We start from the raw sequence: 19,674 nt of genomic DNA on the forward strand, positions 1-19,674 counted from the left end.
GTTGCTGTGAGCTATGACGCCACGACACTCTCCCTAGGGCAACAGCTTGAGACTCTGTCTCAAAAATAAATAAATAAATAAAATATATATATAAAAAAAAATAGGGCGGCGCCTGTGGCTCAAGGAGTAGGGTGCTGGTCCCATATGCCGGAGGTGGTGGGTTCAAACCCAGCCCCAGCCAAAACAAAACAAAACAAAAACAAACAAAAAAAATAGACAGAGTCTTATTTTGTCACCCTCGGTAGATTGCCGTAAAGTCATAGCTCACAGCAACCTCAAACCCTTGGGCTCAAGCAATCCCCTTGTCTCAGCTTCCCAGAGTAGCTGGGACTATAGGTGCCTGCTACAATGCCTGGCTATTTTTAGAGACAGGGGTCTTGCTTTAGCTCAGGCTGGCGTTGAACTCCTGAGCTGAAGTGATCTATCCGCCTCGGTCTCCCAGAGTGCTAGGATTACAGATGGGAGCCACCGCGCCCAGCCTAGGGCAATTTCTTAGCTCTGGGTTTGGGGTAAGTTACACACAACCTTTCTGAGCATCTATTTTCTCTTGGGTAAACTGAGGGTAATCATAATACCTACTCAGTGGGTTAATGTGACAATGTGTGTGTGTGTGTGTGTTTGGGCCAAGACTCTGCCCTTGGCTGTATAGGACTGTGGGGACTGTCTGCCTGCCAGCTCCTCTGTAGGCTCTCAACTGATCTATGTGGCTCTCCTGTGCCCTTTTCCTCTCACTCCACTTTCTTTCCCCAGGTGATTCCATCCACTCCTCTACTCCAGTGCTCACTTCTGTGTGATGGCTCCGGGATCTTGAGCTCCCAGTTATCCTCCCTCCCTGGGCACCTGACTCATCTATCCTATTGCCTATGAGACATGCCCCCTGTGGTTCCCATAGGAGGACCTCCAATTCATCCTGCTCATGCGGGGTTCACCTTTGTCTTGCTTCAACTGCTCCTCCTCTGGAGTTCCAAATCTCCGTGAATGACCACCAGGTCACCAGGCAGATGAGTCCCTCTCCCTTCATCTTCCAGCATCTATTTAGTTGCCAATCTCACGATCACGCCCTACGTCTGGCCCTTCCTCTCTACCCCAACTCTCTCACACAGACTTTCATCATCCCCTGCCTGGCCCACTGTAGGAGCCTCCTGACTGGTCTTTCTGCCTTCCTTCTTGCCTGCTTTTGATCCACCCATACTGCTAATGAGACTCTTCTAACCTCTTCATAACATATCTGGTTGTGTCCCTCTCCTGCTTACAATCTTCACTGGCTTTCTGCTGGCTGCCAGTTAACCCCCAGCTGGCCCTGTTCCTCTCTGCAGCCCCGTTCTAGCCATCCTCAACCGACCAAACTCCACGCCCCCTACTGGGCAGTTATAGGCCTCATGCCTTTGCTGGGATGGCATCTTCTGCTTAGGGTTTCTTCTTAATCGTCCCTGGGCCTGGTAAAAATTTATTTTAAAAATAAAAGATATAAGTTCCTCTGTGAAGACTTTCCTAATGCTCTTAAGTAGAACTGACCACTTTTGCTTTGGCTTTTCTCTTTGCGTCCTTTTATCTCAGAACTAAAATGTGTGAGGCACTTACTCCCCTTTCCCCTCTGCCTCTCTCACTCTCTTTTTTATTGAGATAAGGTCTTGCTCTGTCTGTCATGTTGCACCAGTGTTTTCAACCTTTTTTATCTCACAGCACGCTTGAATCTCTAGTTAAACTTCTGTGGCACACTAAAATTACATTGATCAAAAAAAAAAAAGTTAAAAAAAAAGAATATACTTACTGTGCTTTGACGTTCTTTCGAAAATAATTAATGATCTTTAAAAATTTTCGAAAATAATTAATGATCTTTAAAAATTTTCTGGGCATACTGGTTGAAAATCACTGACTCAAACAGTGCCTGGCATATAGCCTGTACTCAATAAATGTTCACTAGACTGACTAGTTTTCCAGACATGAAATGTTTTCAGGTAGAGAAGCTAATGGAGTGGAGGTGTAAGGAACAGTCTATGAAGAGGCTGAGAGAGAGTGATGTTTTCCAATAACGGAAACAGTGGAAAGTACAGGAGCAAAGTCCATCGTGGAAGGATACATGAATATGAATGAGAGTAGGAAGAGGGTGGGTGTCATGCAGAGCCCAGCCATTAGGAGGCCACCCTGGAGGAGTTCTAGAGGACTGAAGGGAGGTGGGAGTTTAGAAGGTTGTAAGTGTTTAAGACTCCCAATGGAATTAGTCTCAGTGCAGATTCTGAGAGCCTTGGTCGCATTAGGACAGTTTCACATTGTTTCGTGATATCACAGAGAGTTTGGATTTTGGATGAACACTTTTGTAAGTTGTATTTGCTTTGATTAAATAATGAGCAAGGGGTTATTACAGCAGAGCTGTGTTTTCTTGATTTAGTTGGTTTTGCTAACAGATTTTTCTTTAAATCGGGCAACACTTTATTCCATAAAATAGAATAAGTGTTTCCAATTTTGCAAACAAATCTAAAAGCTATCAAGACTATTTTAAAAACAAAGGAAATCTGTGCAGGCAATAATAAACTGCAGCTGAGTAGAAATACCATTAAAGAGCAGAGTTGGAATGCCAGCCCTGATGTTACAGATAGGGGCAGAATATCATCAGGATATGTGATTCTACTTCTCTTGGTAGACATTCTGATGTGTCATTGCCTCCCCATTTAGCCAGTAAGGCTTAATGTAGTTTGTGGTTTAATACGTTTGAATGATTTTGCTATAAACTTATTAGGAAAGGCTTTTCACTGTAATAAGTTTTGTCCTGTCAGAATTGAGAAATCAGTTTGGCTGTTTGCATTACTATGATCCATAGAATGCCTAAACATGCAGTCTTGAAAGCAGCATGATGCAGAACCTTCAATATATTTTAAAACTGATACTTGAAATTTAATACAAAATTTAATCTTATTTGTACTTTCATATCATTTATTTATTTTAGTTTCCCATTGCTGCTATAACTTTATTCTATTCTTTTTTTTTTTTTTTTTTTTTTGTAGAGACAGAGTCTCACTGTACCGCCCTCGGTAGAGTGCCGTGGCCTCACACAGCTCACAGCAACCTCCAACTCCTGGGCTTAGGCGATTCTCCTGCCTCAGCCTCCCGAGTAGCTGGGACTACAGACGCACACCACAACGGCCGGCTATTTTTTTGTTGCAGTTTGGCTGGGGCTGGGTTTGAACCCGCCACCCTCGGCATATGGGGCCGGCGCCCTACTCACTGAGCCACAGGCGCCACCCTTCTTTTTTTTTTTTTGAGACAGAGTCTCAAGCTGTTGCCCTGGTTAGAGTGCCGTGGCATCACAGCTCACAGCAACCTCCAACTCCTGGGCTCAAGCAATTCTCTTGCCTCAGCCTCCCAAGTAGCTGTACTACAGGTACTCACCACAAGGCCCGGCTATTTTTTGGTTGTAGTTATCATTGTTTGGCAGGCCGGGGCTGGATTTGAACCCCCCAGCTCTGGTGTATGTGGCTGGCGTCTTAGCTGCTTGAGCTACAGGTGCTGAGCCTCTATTCTATTTTATTTTTGAGACAGTCTTATTTTGTCGCCCTCAGTAAAGAGTTCCATGCATCACAGCTCACAGCAACCTCAAACTCAAGTGATTCTCTTGCCTCAGCCTCCCAAGTAGCGGGGACTACAGGTGCCCGCCACAACATCTAGCTATTTTAATTTTAATTTTAATTTATTTTTGAGCCAGAGTCTCACTTTGTTGCCCTTGATAAAGAGTGTCATGGCACCATAGCTTACAGCAACCTCAAACTCCTGGGCTTACGTGATTCTTTTGCCTCAGCCTCCCAAGTAGCTGGGACTGCAGGTGCCTGCCACAATGCCAAACTATTTTTGGAGATGGGGTCTTGCTCTGGCTCAGGCTGGTCTTGAACCTGTGAGCTCAGGCAATCCATTTGCCTCAGACTTCCAGCTGCTGGGAGCAACCTCAAACTCCTAGGCGCAAGCAATCCTCTTGCCTCAGCCTTCCCAGTAACTAGGACTACAGGGGCCTGCCACACGCCAGGCTATTTTTAGAGATGAGGTTTTGCTCTTGCTCAGGCTGGTCTCAAACTCCTGAGCTCAAGCAATCCACCTGCCTTGGCCTCCCAGAGTGCTAGGATTACAGGCATGAGCCACCGGGCTCAGCCACATATTTTTTATTTTAAATGGTGACTATTAAATATCTTTTTTTTTTTTTTTTTTTGAGACAGAGCCTCAAGCAGGGTTGGGCCTGGTTAGTACTTGGATGGGAGATAGAGCCTCAAGCTGTCACCCTGGGTAGAGTGCTGTGGCATCACAGCTCACAGCAACCTCCAACTCCTAGGCTCAAGCGATTCTCTTGCCTCAGCCTCCCAAGTAGCTGGGAGTACAGGTGCCTGCCACAAAGCCTGGCTGTTTTTGGGTTGCAGTTGTCAGGCCCGGGCTGGATTCGAACCCTCCAGCTCTGGTGTATGAGGCTGGTGCCTTAGTCACTTGAGCTACAGGTGCTGAGCTGATAGCCTTGTTTTTGAAACAGTCTCACTCTTGCTCAGTCTGGTCTTAAATTCCTGAGCTCAAGAGTTCTTCTAGGGGGCGGTGCCTATGGCTCAGTGAGTAGGGCACTGGCCCCATATACCGAGTTTGAACCCAGCACTGGCCAAACTGCAACAAAAAAATAGCTGGGTGTTGTGGTGGGCACCTGTAGTCCCAGCTACTCGGGAGGCTGAGGCAAGAGAATCGCCTAAGCCCAAGACCTGGAGGTTGCTGTGAGCCGTGATGCCAGAGCACTCTACTGAGGGTGATAAAGTGAGACTTCGTCTCTAAAAAAAAAAGAAAAGAAAAAAAAAAAAAAGAGAGATCTTCTTGCTTTGGCCTCCCATATTGCTAGGATTAAAAGCATGAGCCTGGCGGCGCCTGTGGCTCAGTTGGTAAGGCGCCGGCCCCATATACCGAGGGTGGTGGGTTCAAACCCGGCCTCGGCTGAACTGCAACCAAAAAATAGCCGGGTGTTGTGGCAGGCGCCTGTAGTCCCAGCTACTCGGGAGGCTGAGGCAGGAGAATCACTTGGGCCCAGGAGTTGGAGGTTGCTGTGAGCTGTATGATGCCATGGCACTCTACCAAGGGCCATAAAGTGAAACTGTCTCTAAAAAAAAAAAAAAAAGCATGAGCCATCACACCTGGCCTTTTTCTTTTCTTTTCTTTTCTTTCAGAGTTTTAGTCTGTTGCTTAGGCTAGAGTACTGTGGCATCAGCCTAGATCACATCAATCTCAAACTCCTGGGTTCAAGTGATTCTCCTGCCTCAGCCTCCTGAGTAGCTGGGACAACCAATATTCATCACAACACCCAGCTAATTTTTCTGTATTTAGTAGACATGGGGACTTGTTCTTGCTTAGACTGGTCTTAAACTCCTAAGCTCAAGGGATCCTCCCACTTTGGCCTCCCAGAGTGCTAGGATTATTTTTTTTTGAGACAGAGTCTCACTCTGATACCCTGGGTAGAGTGCTGTGGCGTCATAGCTTACAGCAACCTCAAACTCTTGGGCTCAAGCTATCCTCTTGGCTCACCCTCCCGAGTAGCTGGGACTACAGGTGCCCACCACAACGCCAGGTTAGTTTTTCTATTTTTAGTAGAGATGGGGTACAGAGCTTAGGGGACCCACCTGCCTTGGCCTCCTAGAGTGCTAGGATTATAGGCATGAGCTGGCCCACAAATGTGTTCTTAAAAGATAGGGTATAGAATTGTCTGGAATAAGGCATGGTCGGAGAAGAGAGGGCTAGGTGGGAGGCACTAGCCTGCAAGAAAGTATGAGGGCCTAAGCTAGGCTGTTGGCAATAGGAATGGAAAGGAGGCACTGATGTTGAAGAGGCATACTCCATGGGCCTTAGAAGCAACTGTATAAAGATCAGCATGAAGTGTGTGTGTGTGTGTGGGATGGTGGTACCCTCAAAAGAAATCAGAAGGTTAGAGCACACTGGGTATCGTGGCTCAGGCCTGTAATCCTAGCACTCTGGGAGGCTGAGGCAGGAGGACCACTTGAGTCCAGGAGTTTGAGAGTAGCCTGAATAAGTGACCCCATTTCTACAAAAAATAGAAAACATTAGCCAGGTGTAATGGCATGTGCCTATAGTCCCAGTTACTCCAGAGGCTCAGGCAGGAGGATTTCTTGAGCCCAGGAGTTTGAGGCTACAGTGAGCTATGATGATGCCACTGCACTCTTAAGCCAGGGTAACAGAGAAAACATCTATCTCCAAAATAAATAAATAAATAAATAAAGTACAATAAAAAAAGAAAAGAAAGGGGCTGCGCCTGTGGCTCAAAGGAGTGGGGCGCTGGCCCCATTTACCGGAGGTGGTGGGTTCAGACCCAGCCCTGGCCAAAAACTGCAAAAAAAAAGAAAAGAAAAGAAAAGAAAGTCAGGGCAGCACTTGAATTGTGGAGATTAGTTTAGTCAGAGCCATTAAGTTGTAGGCACTGGTGAGCGTCCTGTGGAGAGTTTCAGCAAGGTGGTAAAGATGTGGCCTGGAAGGCAGAGGTGGACAAGAGCCGGTAGAGGTTAGACTCAGGAGTCACAGGCAAGGGAGTTGGTAGTCAAAGGGGAGAACAGAGATCCCTAAAGAGCAGGAGGTGGGAAGAGACAGGACGAAGGTTTGGAGACAGGTAGAGGGAGAGGAGGGAGTGAAAGCATTGAGATGGGACAGGGAAGGGAAGGCCAGGATGGAATTGAGTCATGAAAGTCCAGGAAAGGCGAGAGTGACAGTGTCAGGTACTGGAAAGGTCAAGGGTGATAAGGCATGAGAGCAGGTTTTAGAATTGAGATCAGGCTGGTGACTTGAGATCATATTTCCTCTGGAGAAAAAAGGAAAAGAAGCATATTTCAAAGAAACTCATCAGGTAACTGGGAAAGAATGGTGGAGTCATCGTTTTCCTTGGTCCATTTAAAAACTGCTCAGGTGGCCACAGTGACTCACATTTGTAATGCCAGCATTTTGGGAGGCTGAGGAAGGAGGATGGCTTGAGGCCAGGAGTTAGAGACTAGCCTGGGCATCATAGCAAGGCCCTGTCTCTACAAAAAAAAAAAAAAAAAAAATTAGCCAGGTGTGGTGGGTGCATATAGTCTCAGCTACTCAGAGAGCTAGGATTATAGGCGTGAGCTACTGTGCCGGGCTGTCCTAGCTACTCAGGAGGCTGAGGTGGGAGGATTGCTTTAGCCCAGGAGTTTGAAGTTATAGTGAGCTATGATCATGCCATTGCACTCCATCCTGGGTAACAGAGCAAGACTCCATCTCTAAGAAATGAAAATTAAAAAGTAAAAGAAAAATAAAAAAAAAACTGCCAAGATTTATTATCAGTGTTTATCATCAGAGAGTGAGACCCTGAGGGCATCACTAAATGGGCAAAATCTCTGCCCTTGTCTGCCCTGATGACTGATGCCCTGTTTCCCTAGCATAGGAGCAGGATGTTTGTGGGGATGCCCATTCACTTACTCGGATGTGCAGATCTTGGAAGAAGCTGAGGAGCGTCTGCCGGATCAGTTGGAACTCCCCAGCAGAGAGACCCCCATATATCTGCAGAAGACAAAGCACAAATACTTCGCTTTCAGAAGTATGAGGAGTAGTGAGGACAGGGATGGATTGGTAGGTGCTCAGGGATGGGAGGCAGCACGGCTCTCTCACCAGGGACAAACCCCGCTACACCTCACCAGTGCAGGTGTGCACCTCATCTCTCTATTTTCCACAGACCTGGAAAGGCTGCTCTCTAAGATTTAGCAGAACATCTATCACCAACTCCCTTTCAAAAAAAATGAGGAGAAAATGGCTATTCTCTGTATCATTGCTTTTCCAATTTTGAAGGCAACAGTAAGAGGGCAAAAGATGATACTGCCTATTATGATACCAAAAATAATATAGATTTTTAGGAAGTTCTAGGAGAGTGATAAGCTTTGCTATTCCTCATCGTGTTCTCCGTCATAAGAATCTGCCTGTTCTTAATAAAGGGATGAGAACAAGTATTGGGGTTGAGAGGTGATAAAAATGATGATATTCTTACTTCTGCAAGCTGCCGGAAAGTCTCATCTACTTGATGCATGATGGTTGGAGAGTCTTGGATGAATCCCTTGATGGCATCTAAATGATTGAAAGTGATCAGCAGCACATCCCTGGGACGGGGACACAGCAATATTTGATATTTGAAAGCCATAGTCATCAGGTCATAGAGCTGCCAACGCACAAATGAACAAAATAATAGGATTACAAAAGCAGATATAAAGAATTTTCAAACAATTATTCAGTCAAGCATTTACTGAATGCTTGAGGCCAGGAGTTTGAGACCAGCCTGAGCAAAAGTGAGATCTCTCTACTAAAATAGAAAAATTAGACAGGGATGCTTATGCACACCTGTATTCCTAGTTACTCAAGAGGCTCAGGCAAGAAGATTGCTTGAGCCTAGGCGTTTGAGGTTGCACTGAGCTATGATGACATCATTGCACTCTAGCCTGATCAACAGAGCAAGACTGCTCACATCTCCTCTGTCCCAGCCCGAGGAATATCTCTCACTTAATCCTCCCAATAATGGATGAAGTAACTATTATTCCCATTTATACCTGAGAAAAATGGAGGCTCAGAGAGAGGAAGTAACTTTCCAAAGGTAAGTGGCAGGAGATAAGAAGGCACCGTTAAAGGTCTCCCTGGGGTCAAATGAGATGACCTATCCAATGGTGACTTGCAAGAAAAACGGGCCCATGTAAATGCTAATAGTTGTTGTTGAGTTTTAGAATTGGGAAGGACCTCAGAAGTCAGCACACCACATCAACCCCTCTGTTTATGATGTCATTCTACCTTCCCAAAGAGGGTGCTGGTTTTCACTCTGGAAAACCTAGGAACATGCTTTAACCAAATACAGGCAGTCGACACAAAAAATAATTCTGCCTCTAGGTACCAGTAAGTGAGCACTGAATTTGCACACTGTCCCTCCCACCTCTGATTTTTAAGAAATTCACATAAAGGAGTAACTTCAAAAGTAATTATGATTTTTTTTTTTTGTAGAGACAGTCTCACTTTCTTGCCCTCAGTACAGTGCCGTGGCATCACACTGCTCATAGCAAACTCCAACTCCTGGGCTTAGGCGATTCTCTTGCCTCAGCCTCCCGAGTAGCTGGGACTACAGGCGCCCACCACAACGCCCGGCTATTGTTTTGTTGCAGTTTGGCTGGGGCCGGGTTTGAACCCACCACCTTTGGTATATTCGGCTGGTGCCCTACTCACTGAGCCACAGGCTCCACCCAATTATGATTATTTTTTAAATTAAGTCCATACTTGTTTTGCCCTAACATCTCTTTTCTGTTCTAGAATTCTATCCAGGATGCCCAGGATACCAGATTACATTTAGTTGTCATGTGTCCTTGGGCTCTTCTTGGCTGTGACAGTTTCTCTGACTTCCCTTGATTTTGGTGGCCTTGACAGTTTTGAGTACTGGTCAGGTATATATATATATATATATATATTTTTTTTTTTTTTTAATTTTAGAATAATATTTTAATATTTTAATGTTTCTTTTTTTTTTTTTTTGGCTGGGGCTGGGTTTGAACCCGCCACCTCTGGCATATGGGACTGGCGCCCTACTCCTTGAGCCACAGGTGCCGCCCTATATATATATTTTTTTAAGAGACAGAGTCTCACTTTATCGCCCAGGTAGAGTGCTGTGGTGTCACAGTTCACAGTAATCTCCAACTCTTGGGCTTAGGTGATTCTCTTGCCGCCCCTCCTGAGCAGCTGGGACTACAGGCACCTGCCACAGTGCCCAGCAATTTTTTTGTTGCAGTTTGGCTGGGGCCAGGTTTGAACCCGCCACTCTTGGTATATGAGGCTGGCACCCTACCCACTCAGCCACAAGGTGCTGCCATGTACTGATCAGGTATTTTATATCATGGCCTCCAAATAGTATTTGTCTAATATTTTTCTTTTCCTCTTTCCCTCCCTCTCCCCTATCCTCCTCCTCCCTCCCCCCACCTGTTTTTTGAGATGGGTCTCACTCTGTTGCTCAGCCTGGAGTACACTGGCATCATCATAGCTCACGGTAGTCTTCATCTCCTGGGCTTAAGCAATCCTCCTGTCTCAGCTTCCTGAGTAGCTGGGACTACAGGTGCCCATCACCATGCCCAGCTGATTTTTTTTTTTTTTTTGTAGAAACAGGGTCTCACTATTTTGCCTAGGCTGGTCTTGAACTCCTGGCCTCAAGTAATCCTCCTGCCTTGGCCTCCCGAAGTGCTAGGATTACAGGTGTGAGCCGCTGTGCTTGGCCTGACGTTTTTCTATGATTAAACTGGGATATGGGTTTTGGGGAGGAAGACCACAGATGTGAAGAGCTATTTCATCACATCAAGTCAGCTTACATACTAGCAACATGACTCATTACTGTTGATGTTGACCTTGACCACTTGGCTGAGGTAGTTGGTCAAGTTTCTCCACTGTAAAGCTATTTTCCCCTCCTTTCCATACTGTACTCTTTGAAAGGAAGTCAGCCCATATCTGTGCGGTGTGGAGCTATGCTCTCCCTCCTTGAGGGCAAAATATTTACATAAATCATTTGGTATTCTTCTAAACAAATTTGTCTTGCCTCTGCCATTTATGTGTCAGCTATTATTTATTTATTTTAAAAAAATTTTGTTTTTCAAGACAGAGCCTCACTATGTTGCCCTCAGTAGGGTGCCATGGCATCACAGCTCACAGCAACCTCCAACTCTTGAGCTTAAGTGATTCTCTTGCCTCATCCTCCCAGGTAGCTGGGACTACAGGCTCCCGCCACAATGCCCCAACTATTTTTTTGTTGTAGTTGTCATTGTTGTTTAGCAGGCCAGGGCAGGGTTTGAACCGGCCAGCCTCAGGTATGTGGCTGGCGCCCTAACCACGGAACTGCAGACACTGAGCCTGTAGGTTATTATTTAAAAAACCCAGAGTGCTCAATAATTTGTTTCCCAAAGAAATAGATACGGTCATGTTGTAAGTAAAAAACTGAGCATTTAAAAATTTGTTTTAAAAAATGCCTTGGTGTCTGGGTGCCTGTGGCTCAAGCAGCTAAGGCACCAGCCACATACACCTGAGCTGGCGGGTTCAAATCCAGCCCAGGCCTGCCAAACAACAATGATGGCTGCAACCCCAAAATAGCCGGGTGTTGTGGTGGGCACCTGTAGTCCCAGCTACTTGAGAGGCTGAGGGGAGAGAATTGCTTAAGCCCAAGAGTTTGAGGTTGCTGTGAGCTGTGACACCACGGCATTCTACCGAGGGTGACATAGTGAGTCTGTGTCAAAAAAAAAAAAAAAAAGAAAAGAATGAGGCAGGTTGAATTTTTAGGGTTAACTTTTTTGGTTAAGACATATGTGCCTGGGTTCATAAATATAAGCATGAAAACTAGCACTGTCTGTGGGCAGGTGGAATGACATAAATAGAGGGGTTGGTGTGGATGACTTCAGGTTCTTCCTGACTTTAAAAATCAACAACTGGGCGGCGCCTGTGGCTCAGTGAGTAGGGCACTGGCCCCATATACCAAGGGTAGCGGGTTCAAACCCAGCCCCGGCCAAACTGCAACAAAAAAATAGTCCCGCATTGTGGTGGGCACCTGTAGTCCCAGCTACTCGGGAGGCTGAGGCAAAAGAATTGCCTAAGCCCAGGAGTTGGAGGTTGCTGTGAGCTGTGACACCACAGCACTCTACTGAGGGTTAATAAGTGAGACTCTGTCTCAAAAAAAAAAAAAAAATCAACAACTACTAGTATTTACACATGTCTGTTTCTCTCAAGGGGGCGTGATCGCCTAGGTCATGTCATTTGATCCCAGTCTATGACCATCCACAAAAGGTACAAGAAATGCACCCAAGATGACAGAGGCAGCTGTCTGCTTACCTTATCCATGCTGGCCTGGTTCAGTCTCATGATGGAGGCATGAGCCAGGCGGTCATAGACAGTCCTCAGGGCTTTCTTGGAGTAGAGCTCTTGGGGTTTCAATAATTCCTCTATAAACTTCCTGTTGAACATGGTAGAGATGATGTCGTTCATAACTGTAGAAACGTGAGAGAATACAGCTGAGCAAGGTACCAGAGGAAACTTTATTCAGAAACACTTTTTGTGTACAGATGAAGGAGTTGAGCATGTTCAGGACAGAGTTGGCATCCTGTGTAGCTGCTGAGACCAGCCCCCAGGGGGAGCCACACAGATGTCCCCATAGAAAGCAGAGCTCTAAGACTGCTTTATGACACTATTTCAGGGCAAATGTAAATGATGACCATGTACAAATATGTTGTGCCTCAAGATTATAAACCACTTTTCTTTTTTTTTTTTTTCATGGTTTTTGGCCAGGGCTGGGTTTGAACCTGCCACCTCTGGCATATGGGACCGGCGCCCTACTCCTTGAGCCACAGGCGTCACCCTATAAACCACTTTTATATACATTATCTCACTTGATGGTAGGGAAATGTTTCTTCTTTTTTTTTTTTTTGTAGAGGCAGAGTCTTACTTTATTGCCCTTGGTAGAGTGCCGTGGCATCACACAGCTCACAGCAACCTCCAACTTCTGGGTTTAGGCGATTCTCTTGCCTCAGCCTCCCAAGTAGCTGGGACTATAGGTGTCCGCCACAACACCTGGCTATTTTTTTGTTGCAGTTTGGCTGGAGCTGGGCTTGAACCCACCACCCTCGGTATATGGGGCCGGCGCCCTACCCACTGAGCCACAGGCGCTGCCCTTCTTTTTTTTTTTTCGAGACAGAGTCTCACTCAGTAGCCCTGGGGTTGAGTGCTGGGCGACATAGCTCACAGCAACCTCAAACTCTTGGGCTCAAGCAATCCTCTTTCTTGCCTCAGCCTCCCCACTAGCTGAGACTACAGGAGTCCTCCACAGTGCCCGGCTATTTTTAGAGATGGAGTCTTGCGCTGGCTCAGGCTGGTCTCAAACTCGGTGAGCTCAAGCAATCCACCCACCTTGGCCTCCCAGAGTGCTGGGATTACAGGTGTGAGCCACGGTGCCCAGGCTCTCTTCTTTCTTTAAAAAGGATTCGATAGGGCAGCGTCTATGGCTCAGTGGGTAGGGCACCGGCCCCATATACTAAGGGTGGCAGCCCCTGTTTTCTTCTAAGACAGTGGTTCTCTTGGGCGGTACCTGTGGCTCAGTGGGTAGGGCACCAGCCCCATATACTGAGGGTGGTGGGTTCAAACCCAGCCCCGGCCAAACTGCAACAACAATAACAAAATTGTGGTGGACGCCTGTAGTCCCAGCTGCTCGGAGGCTCAGGCAAGAGAATTGCCTAAGCCCAGGAGTTGGAAGTTGCTATGAGCTGTGTGATGCCACCGTACTCTACTAAGGGCAATAAAGTGAGACTCTGTCTCTACAAAAAAAAAAAAAAAAAAATTCAATAAGTATTTTGATTTAGATCTCTTCCTTATAATGAGAAATAGCAAACCTTTCTTTTTTATTTTTATTTATTTATTTATTTTTTGTAGAGACAGAGTCTAACTTTATGGCCCTTGGTAGAGTGCTATGGCATCACAGCTCACAGCAACCTCCAACTCCTGGGTTTAAGCAATTCTCTTGCCTCAGCCTCCCAAGTAGCTGGGACTACAGGCGCCCGCCACAACGCCCAGCTATTTTTTGGTTGCAGTTCAGCCGGGGCTGGGTTTGAACCCACCACCCTCGGTATATGGGGCCGGCGCCTTACCGACTGAGCCACAGGCGCCGCCCAAAATGCAAACTTTTTTTTTTTGTGGTTTTTGGCCAGGGCTAGGTTTGAACCTGCCACCTTCGGCATATGGGACTGGCGCCCTACTCCTTGAGCAACAGGCGCCACCCTTTTTTTTTTTTGAGACAGAGTCTCACTATGTTGCCCTTGGTAGAGGTAGAGTGCCATGGTGTCACAAGTCATAGCAACCTCAAATTCTTGGGCTTAAGCGATTCTCTTGCCTCAGCCTCCGAGTAGCTGGGACTACAGGTGCCCACCACAACGCCCAGCTGTTTTTTGGTTGTAGTTGTCCTTGTTTGGCAGGCCTGGGCACCATAACCACTGTGCTATGGGTGTGGAGCCATATTTTTATTATTGTAGTTATAGCTGTCATTGTTGTTTAGCAGGCTCCAGGCTGGGTTTGAACCCACCAGCCCCAATGTATGTGGCTGGTGCCCTAACCATTGAGCTGTGGGTGCCAAGCCAGCAACACTTGTTTTTTTTGTTTTGTTTTTTGAGACAGTTTCAAGCTGTCGCCTGGGTAGAGTGCTGGGGCATCATAGCTCACAGTAACCTCCAACTCTTGGGCTCAAGCGATCCTCTTATCTCAGTTTTTCTATTTTTAGTAGAGACAGGGTCTTGCTTTTGCTCAGGTTGGTCTCGAACTTGTGAGCTCAAGCAATCCACCTGCCTCAGCCTGCCTCACGGAGTGCTAGGATTACAGGTGTGAGCCATGGTGCCCAACCAGCAACACTTTTTAAAAAAGTAAATCTGGGCTAGGTGCCCATAGCACAGTGGTTACGGTGCCAGCCACATACACCAAGGCTGGCAGGTTTGAACCCAACCCGGACCAGCTAAACAACGACAACTGCAACAAAAAATAGCTAGGAGCCTGTAGTCTTAGCTACTTGGAAGGCTGAGGCAAGAGAATCACTTAACCCCAAGAGTTTGGGGTTGCTGTGAGCTGTGACGCCACGGCATTCTACCAAGGATGACCCAGTGAGACTCTGTCTGGAAAAAAAAACAACAACAAAAAACAAAAGTAAATCTGAACATTTTTACTTAAAATTTATAAAAATTGATTGATAATGGTAAGTAACTCTTTTTTGAAAAATATTTTGAAAATAGATAAGTTGGCCTGGCACCTGTGGCACAGTGGTTACAGTGCCGGCCACATACACAGAGGCTGGTGGGTTCGAACCCGGCCCGGGCCAGCTAAACAACAATGACAACTGTAACAAAAAAGTAGCTGGGTGTTGTGGCGGGCGCCTGTAGTCCCAGCTACTTGGGAAACCGAGGCAAGAGAATCGCTTAAGCGCAAGAGTTGGAGGTTGTTATGAGCTGTGACACCACAGCACTCTATCGAGGGTGACATAGTGGGATTCCATCTCAAAAAAAAAAAAAAAAGATAGCTAAGTCTATGCAGTGGATAGAGTTTAAAAAACTTCTAATGTCTATAAGACATACTCATTAAGAATGCCTTAATTTCTATATTTGATCTATAATACCGATATACCGTAGTGGCATATCTCATACTGTTGTTCAAATGGAAAATTTTATCTAGTGAGAATAAAAGGTGTGCGTAAATGAATGTCTGTAATCTTAGGTCTTTGCTCATTTAGGTATTTTATGCTATTCAATAAAATATCACTAGTTAAGGGCTAGGAAAAGTCTCTAATATGAGAAATAGGAAAAGGTATGGTTAAACAAAGATTATCTTTCATTAAGCCAGTTATTCTGTCCAAATGTGAGAGTGTGTGGACACCGAGAGTATAAGTTCATAGAAATTAAAATCTGAAAGAAAACTGAGTTACTTAAAATAATTATACAAAATCAATTATTAAACATGAATGATTATTACTGAAAGACATAATTTTCTCCTTTTGCTGAACATAGAGGACATGCCAGGTGATTGGCTGTGGCCATGCATCTTGAGAGAGGTGACGGAGAGCAGTGGGTTATTATTTCAGGTGCTTTCTACCTGTAAGTAATTGACAGCAGAGTCCTGAGGGCTCAGACCAACATTTAAAAGCATCTCAATGCATTTTATGTGGCAAGAGGAGCTGAGGGGGGTTATGCTTAAATCTTAAATGGAAGGGCTACAGAGAGAGGGGAGTGGAGAAGTGCATTTTCCTCCCCACTGACACGTATGAAACAACTTACTGTGACTCTTTACTGAACTCACACTTGACTTTTCTCTTTTTTCTTTTTTGAGACAGAGTCTCACTATGTTGTCTTCAGTAGAGCGCCATAGCATCACAGCTCACAGCAACCTCAAACTCTTGGGCTTAAGCCATTCTCTTGCCTCAGCCTCCCAAGTAGCTGGGACGCCTGCCACAACACATGGATATTTTTTTGTTGCAGTTGTCATTGTTGCTTAGCTGGCCTGGCTGGGTTCGAACCTGCCAGCCTCAGTGCATGTGGCTGGCACTGTAACCACTGTGCTACAGATAACGAGTCAGTGTTTTTTCTTTCTTTGAGACAGAGTCTCACTTTCTTGCCCCTGGACAAGTGCCACGGCATCCTAGCTCACAGCAACCTCAAACTCTTGCGCTCAAGAGTTTTGCCTCAGCTTCCCAGGTAGCTGGGTCTACAGGTGCCTGTCACAACGCCTGGCTATTATTTTAGAGATAGGGTCTTGCTCTTGCTCAAGCTGGTCTCAAACTCGTGAACTCAAGCCAATCCACCGGCCTGGGACTTCCAGAGTGCTGGGATTATAGGCGTGTGTGAGCCACCACGCCCAGCCCAACACTTCACCTTTAAATTTTACTCCACACGAGATCGTATTGCTCAGAGAAGAACTAAATCCTTTACCAACACAGGCTATCTCTCACATCTGACGATTTCAACCTATCAAGCTTGCCCTCAACGTGCAGTAACATTTTCCCACTGTGGACAGCTTGCAGATAAGACTAACTCTTCTGGGTTTGCTCCCACCTGGCCTTTTTATTTTTTTTCCAACTGAAACAGGCAAGGATCTGCAATAAAGTGGATTTTCTAACTTTTTTCTTACCACAGCTTATACAAAAGCAGAATTTGCAAGAGGTGCAAATGAAAAGACATTCCTTAATCCTCAAAAGAGATAATAGGGAGAATGTTCCACAGATTTACATAGGACAGGGAGGAATGTCAAAGAGGAATAATTTAAGTTAAAGCATCAGATCAGCTCTGATGAGGTTAATGCTTATGAAGTGCTACCATCCATCTAGGTGCTGAGTCATTTATCTGGGGTCTTTGAGCTCAGAATCCTCTACGGCAGAGACCTAAATACATCAGTTCTAAAAGAAAGAAAACACTAAAAGCAAAATGAAACCTTTCCCTAGGGAAGAGAAGAAGCTATATACCACCGGGGCTTGGCACACGAACATCACAAAGTGCACCTGCTGGTGAGAGGACAGCAGGGTCTGTCCCTGTGGGTGGAGCAGTGAGTGCAAATGCCCCCCCCCGAGAGGCAATGGCAGTGTGGTGGATGGGCCCTTGGTACCTAGGGCTCCCACCTCTCATTTCATTCACACATTAACATGCCACCTTCTCACAATTTGCTTCCGCTAACAGCACTTGGTTGAGGTGGTCCTGTTGTGTACCAGACACCGAGATAATAAACACCCTGGGCACAGGGAGGAAGGAGATGCTATCCTTGTCCCAGAGAAGCAGCCTATATCATATTTAAGTTAAACCTGAGAAACAGCTTTAATCAAACCTGTGAAGACTGTCTTAGACACTCAGGCAATTCAAGGAGTTTTGCATACTTTTCACGAGGCAAGAATGTATTAGCAGCTAGATTTCATCAGGAAGAGGCTAGGGCAGGGGAGGGAAAGGATTTTTCACAAGTGCACCAGAAGATTGATAACTGGGTTTCAACATATCAGGCTTCTTGTCTTGGGTTCAGGTTATGAAGTCAGTTTCTGCTCATGATTATTACTATTATTATTTTTTAGAGACAGGATTTTGCTTTGTTGCCCTGGCTGGAATGCAATAGCTATTCACAGGTGCAATCCTAGTGCACTGCGACCCCGAACTCCTGGGCTCAAGCCACCCTCCCTTCTCAGCCTCCTGAGTAGCTAGGACACACATCATGTCTCGCTTTTTGCTCATCATTTCTGAGCCTTAAGTTAAAATAAATTCCAGTGATTCAATTATGTATATGAAAAGCCCTCAAAAGCCATACTTCATGCTTGACATTCTATCACGCATCAAGGCATGGGCAAAAGTCACTCAAGAGAAGTATCAAAGGATGGTTATGAAGTATAATAAAGGTGTATCAGGCACTTCAGCTGGGCTTTTCTTTGAGCCCACCCTGATTTGATTAATATATGTATGTTTCAAAACAGCACAAGTCCCCTATAAATATATACAACTATGATTTACCCTCCCAATAAAATATTGAAGACAGCAGATGACAAGCATGACCTGTACCTGAACGTCACCTGTGACAGGTGAAGGCTGAGAAAGGCTAAGGATTTCTTCTGAGGAGTTGACAACCTTTTCACGGTGGGGCCTGCCTAGCAAGGGGGAAACTGGAGATTTTGCGTGATGAGGCCACACTACATGCATGACATCATGCTTTCTACGCACAATCCTGGCAGCCATGCAGTCACATGCTTCCATTTTTCTCAGTTGTTCAACAGATACCTCTGTGTGCTATGGAGAATGGCTCAGGGAGTGTCACTCCTGGGGAAGCACAATTCTTTGGTTACATGATACTTTCACAAAGTTGTTTTAAGGACTACTAAATAGGACGACCTACTCCAAACGTGTGGCTATTGCCCCAGCCGTCCCTGCACAGCTTGGAACTGAAAAAAGGAGACATCCTTCAGTTACAGTGTGACCCTTTTGTCAAAAATTGTTTAGTTTTTATCTGTGTTTATTCCTTTCAAGTTAAAGATTCAAATGTGTAACCAGTATCTCAGCTAAAGAGAAACTCATGCCTATTTTCTTACTTTGAAATAGAGAGGTCCCACTTTAAGCCACACTGATAAAGGCCTGAATGAACCTGTGAATACAGACTGAATGCATGCAGCCCAGATGTAGCGTACCTCGTTTTCTGTCCACCTCTGTCCATTCATCTACATGAAGCATATAAAAAGAAAACACCAGTTCATGAAGCAAGAACATTATTTTCAAGGAGTCCTTAAAAATACCAATTCCAATGAGCTGGTCTATGCAACTCTACTTTTCATGTTTGCATTTAATGTCTAATGTGAATACTCTACCTTCCATTTGAAACTTTTAAAGGATGACGGATAATAACAAGTTCCAAGAAAAGCCCACAAAAAGTCTAGAAGAGAGTAGCTTATGAGGAAACACAGGAGGACCAGGAGTTCATCTCGAAAGGCTAAAGAAGCTATTCTTACTAATGCTATAAGGGTGTACATCATTCAAAAGCAGGCCTTTAAATACACTAGCCTCAATCTGAGCAAGTGGCCTATACCTATAGTCAGTTCTAGCTACTTGGGAGGGTGAGGCAAGGCAGAGGGTAGGAAGAGCCCTTGAACACATAGGTTCAAGACCAGCCTGGGCAACAGAGAAATCCTGTCTACAAAAAAAGACACCAGCCTCCACCAGGAGACCTAATTCCAAGAATGGTTAAAGAAAGGAGTTTCTTAGGTGGTGCCTGTGGCTCAAAGGAGTAGGGGGCTGGCCCCATGTGCTGGAGGTGGCGGGTTTAAACCCAGCCCTAGCCAAAAACTGCAAAAAAAAAAAAAGAAAGGAGTTTCTCTGTGTATAATCTGATTTTCTTTTCTTTTCTTTGCAGTTTTTTTGGCCGGGGCCAGGTTTCAACCCACCACCTCTGGTATATGGGGCCAGTGCCCTACTCCTTTGAGTCACAGGCGCCATCCTGATTTTCTTTAATGTATGATTTCCCTTTGTAGAAGAGATGAAACTACTCAAATTAGAAAACTTGAAATGTGAATTAAAAGAAAAATATGTCAATATTTGTGTCTGTGGGCCAGGCACAGTGGCTTATGCCCTCTGGGAGGCCAAGGTAGGTAGATTGTTTGAGCTC

At 45.5% G+C, this 19,674-nt stretch overlaps 1 protein-coding gene across 5 annotated transcripts in view; it reads right to left on the reverse strand.

Annotated features, from left to right (window-relative positions):
- OSCP1 (organic solute carrier partner 1) overlaps positions 1–19,674 on the reverse strand; it is a 34,797-nt gene that overhangs the window by 8,362 nt on the left and 6,761 nt on the right. For 2 of the 5 annotated variants that reach the window (XM_053576383.1, XM_053576384.1), the window contains 3 exons: positions 11,863–12,017; positions 8,018–8,185; positions 7,456–7,536 (listed from right to left, as the gene is read on the reverse strand). In XM_053576383.1, coding sequence (XP_053432358.1) covers positions 7,456–7,536; positions 8,018–8,185; positions 11,863–12,017 — 404 coding nt within the window. Of the gene's footprint in view, positions 1–7,455; positions 7,537–8,017; positions 8,186–11,862; positions 12,018–18,703; positions 18,734–19,674 lie in introns of all 5 variants that reach the window. The other 3 variants (XM_053576382.1, XM_053576385.1, XM_053576387.1) reach the window with 3 other exon arrangements.

Source organism: Nycticebus coucang, chromosome 22, assembly GCF_027406575.1.
Source record: "Nycticebus coucang isolate mNycCou1 chromosome 22, mNycCou1.pri, whole genome shotgun sequence".
Classification (NCBI taxonomy): Eukaryota; Metazoa; Chordata; class Mammalia; order Primates; family Lorisidae; genus Nycticebus; species Nycticebus coucang.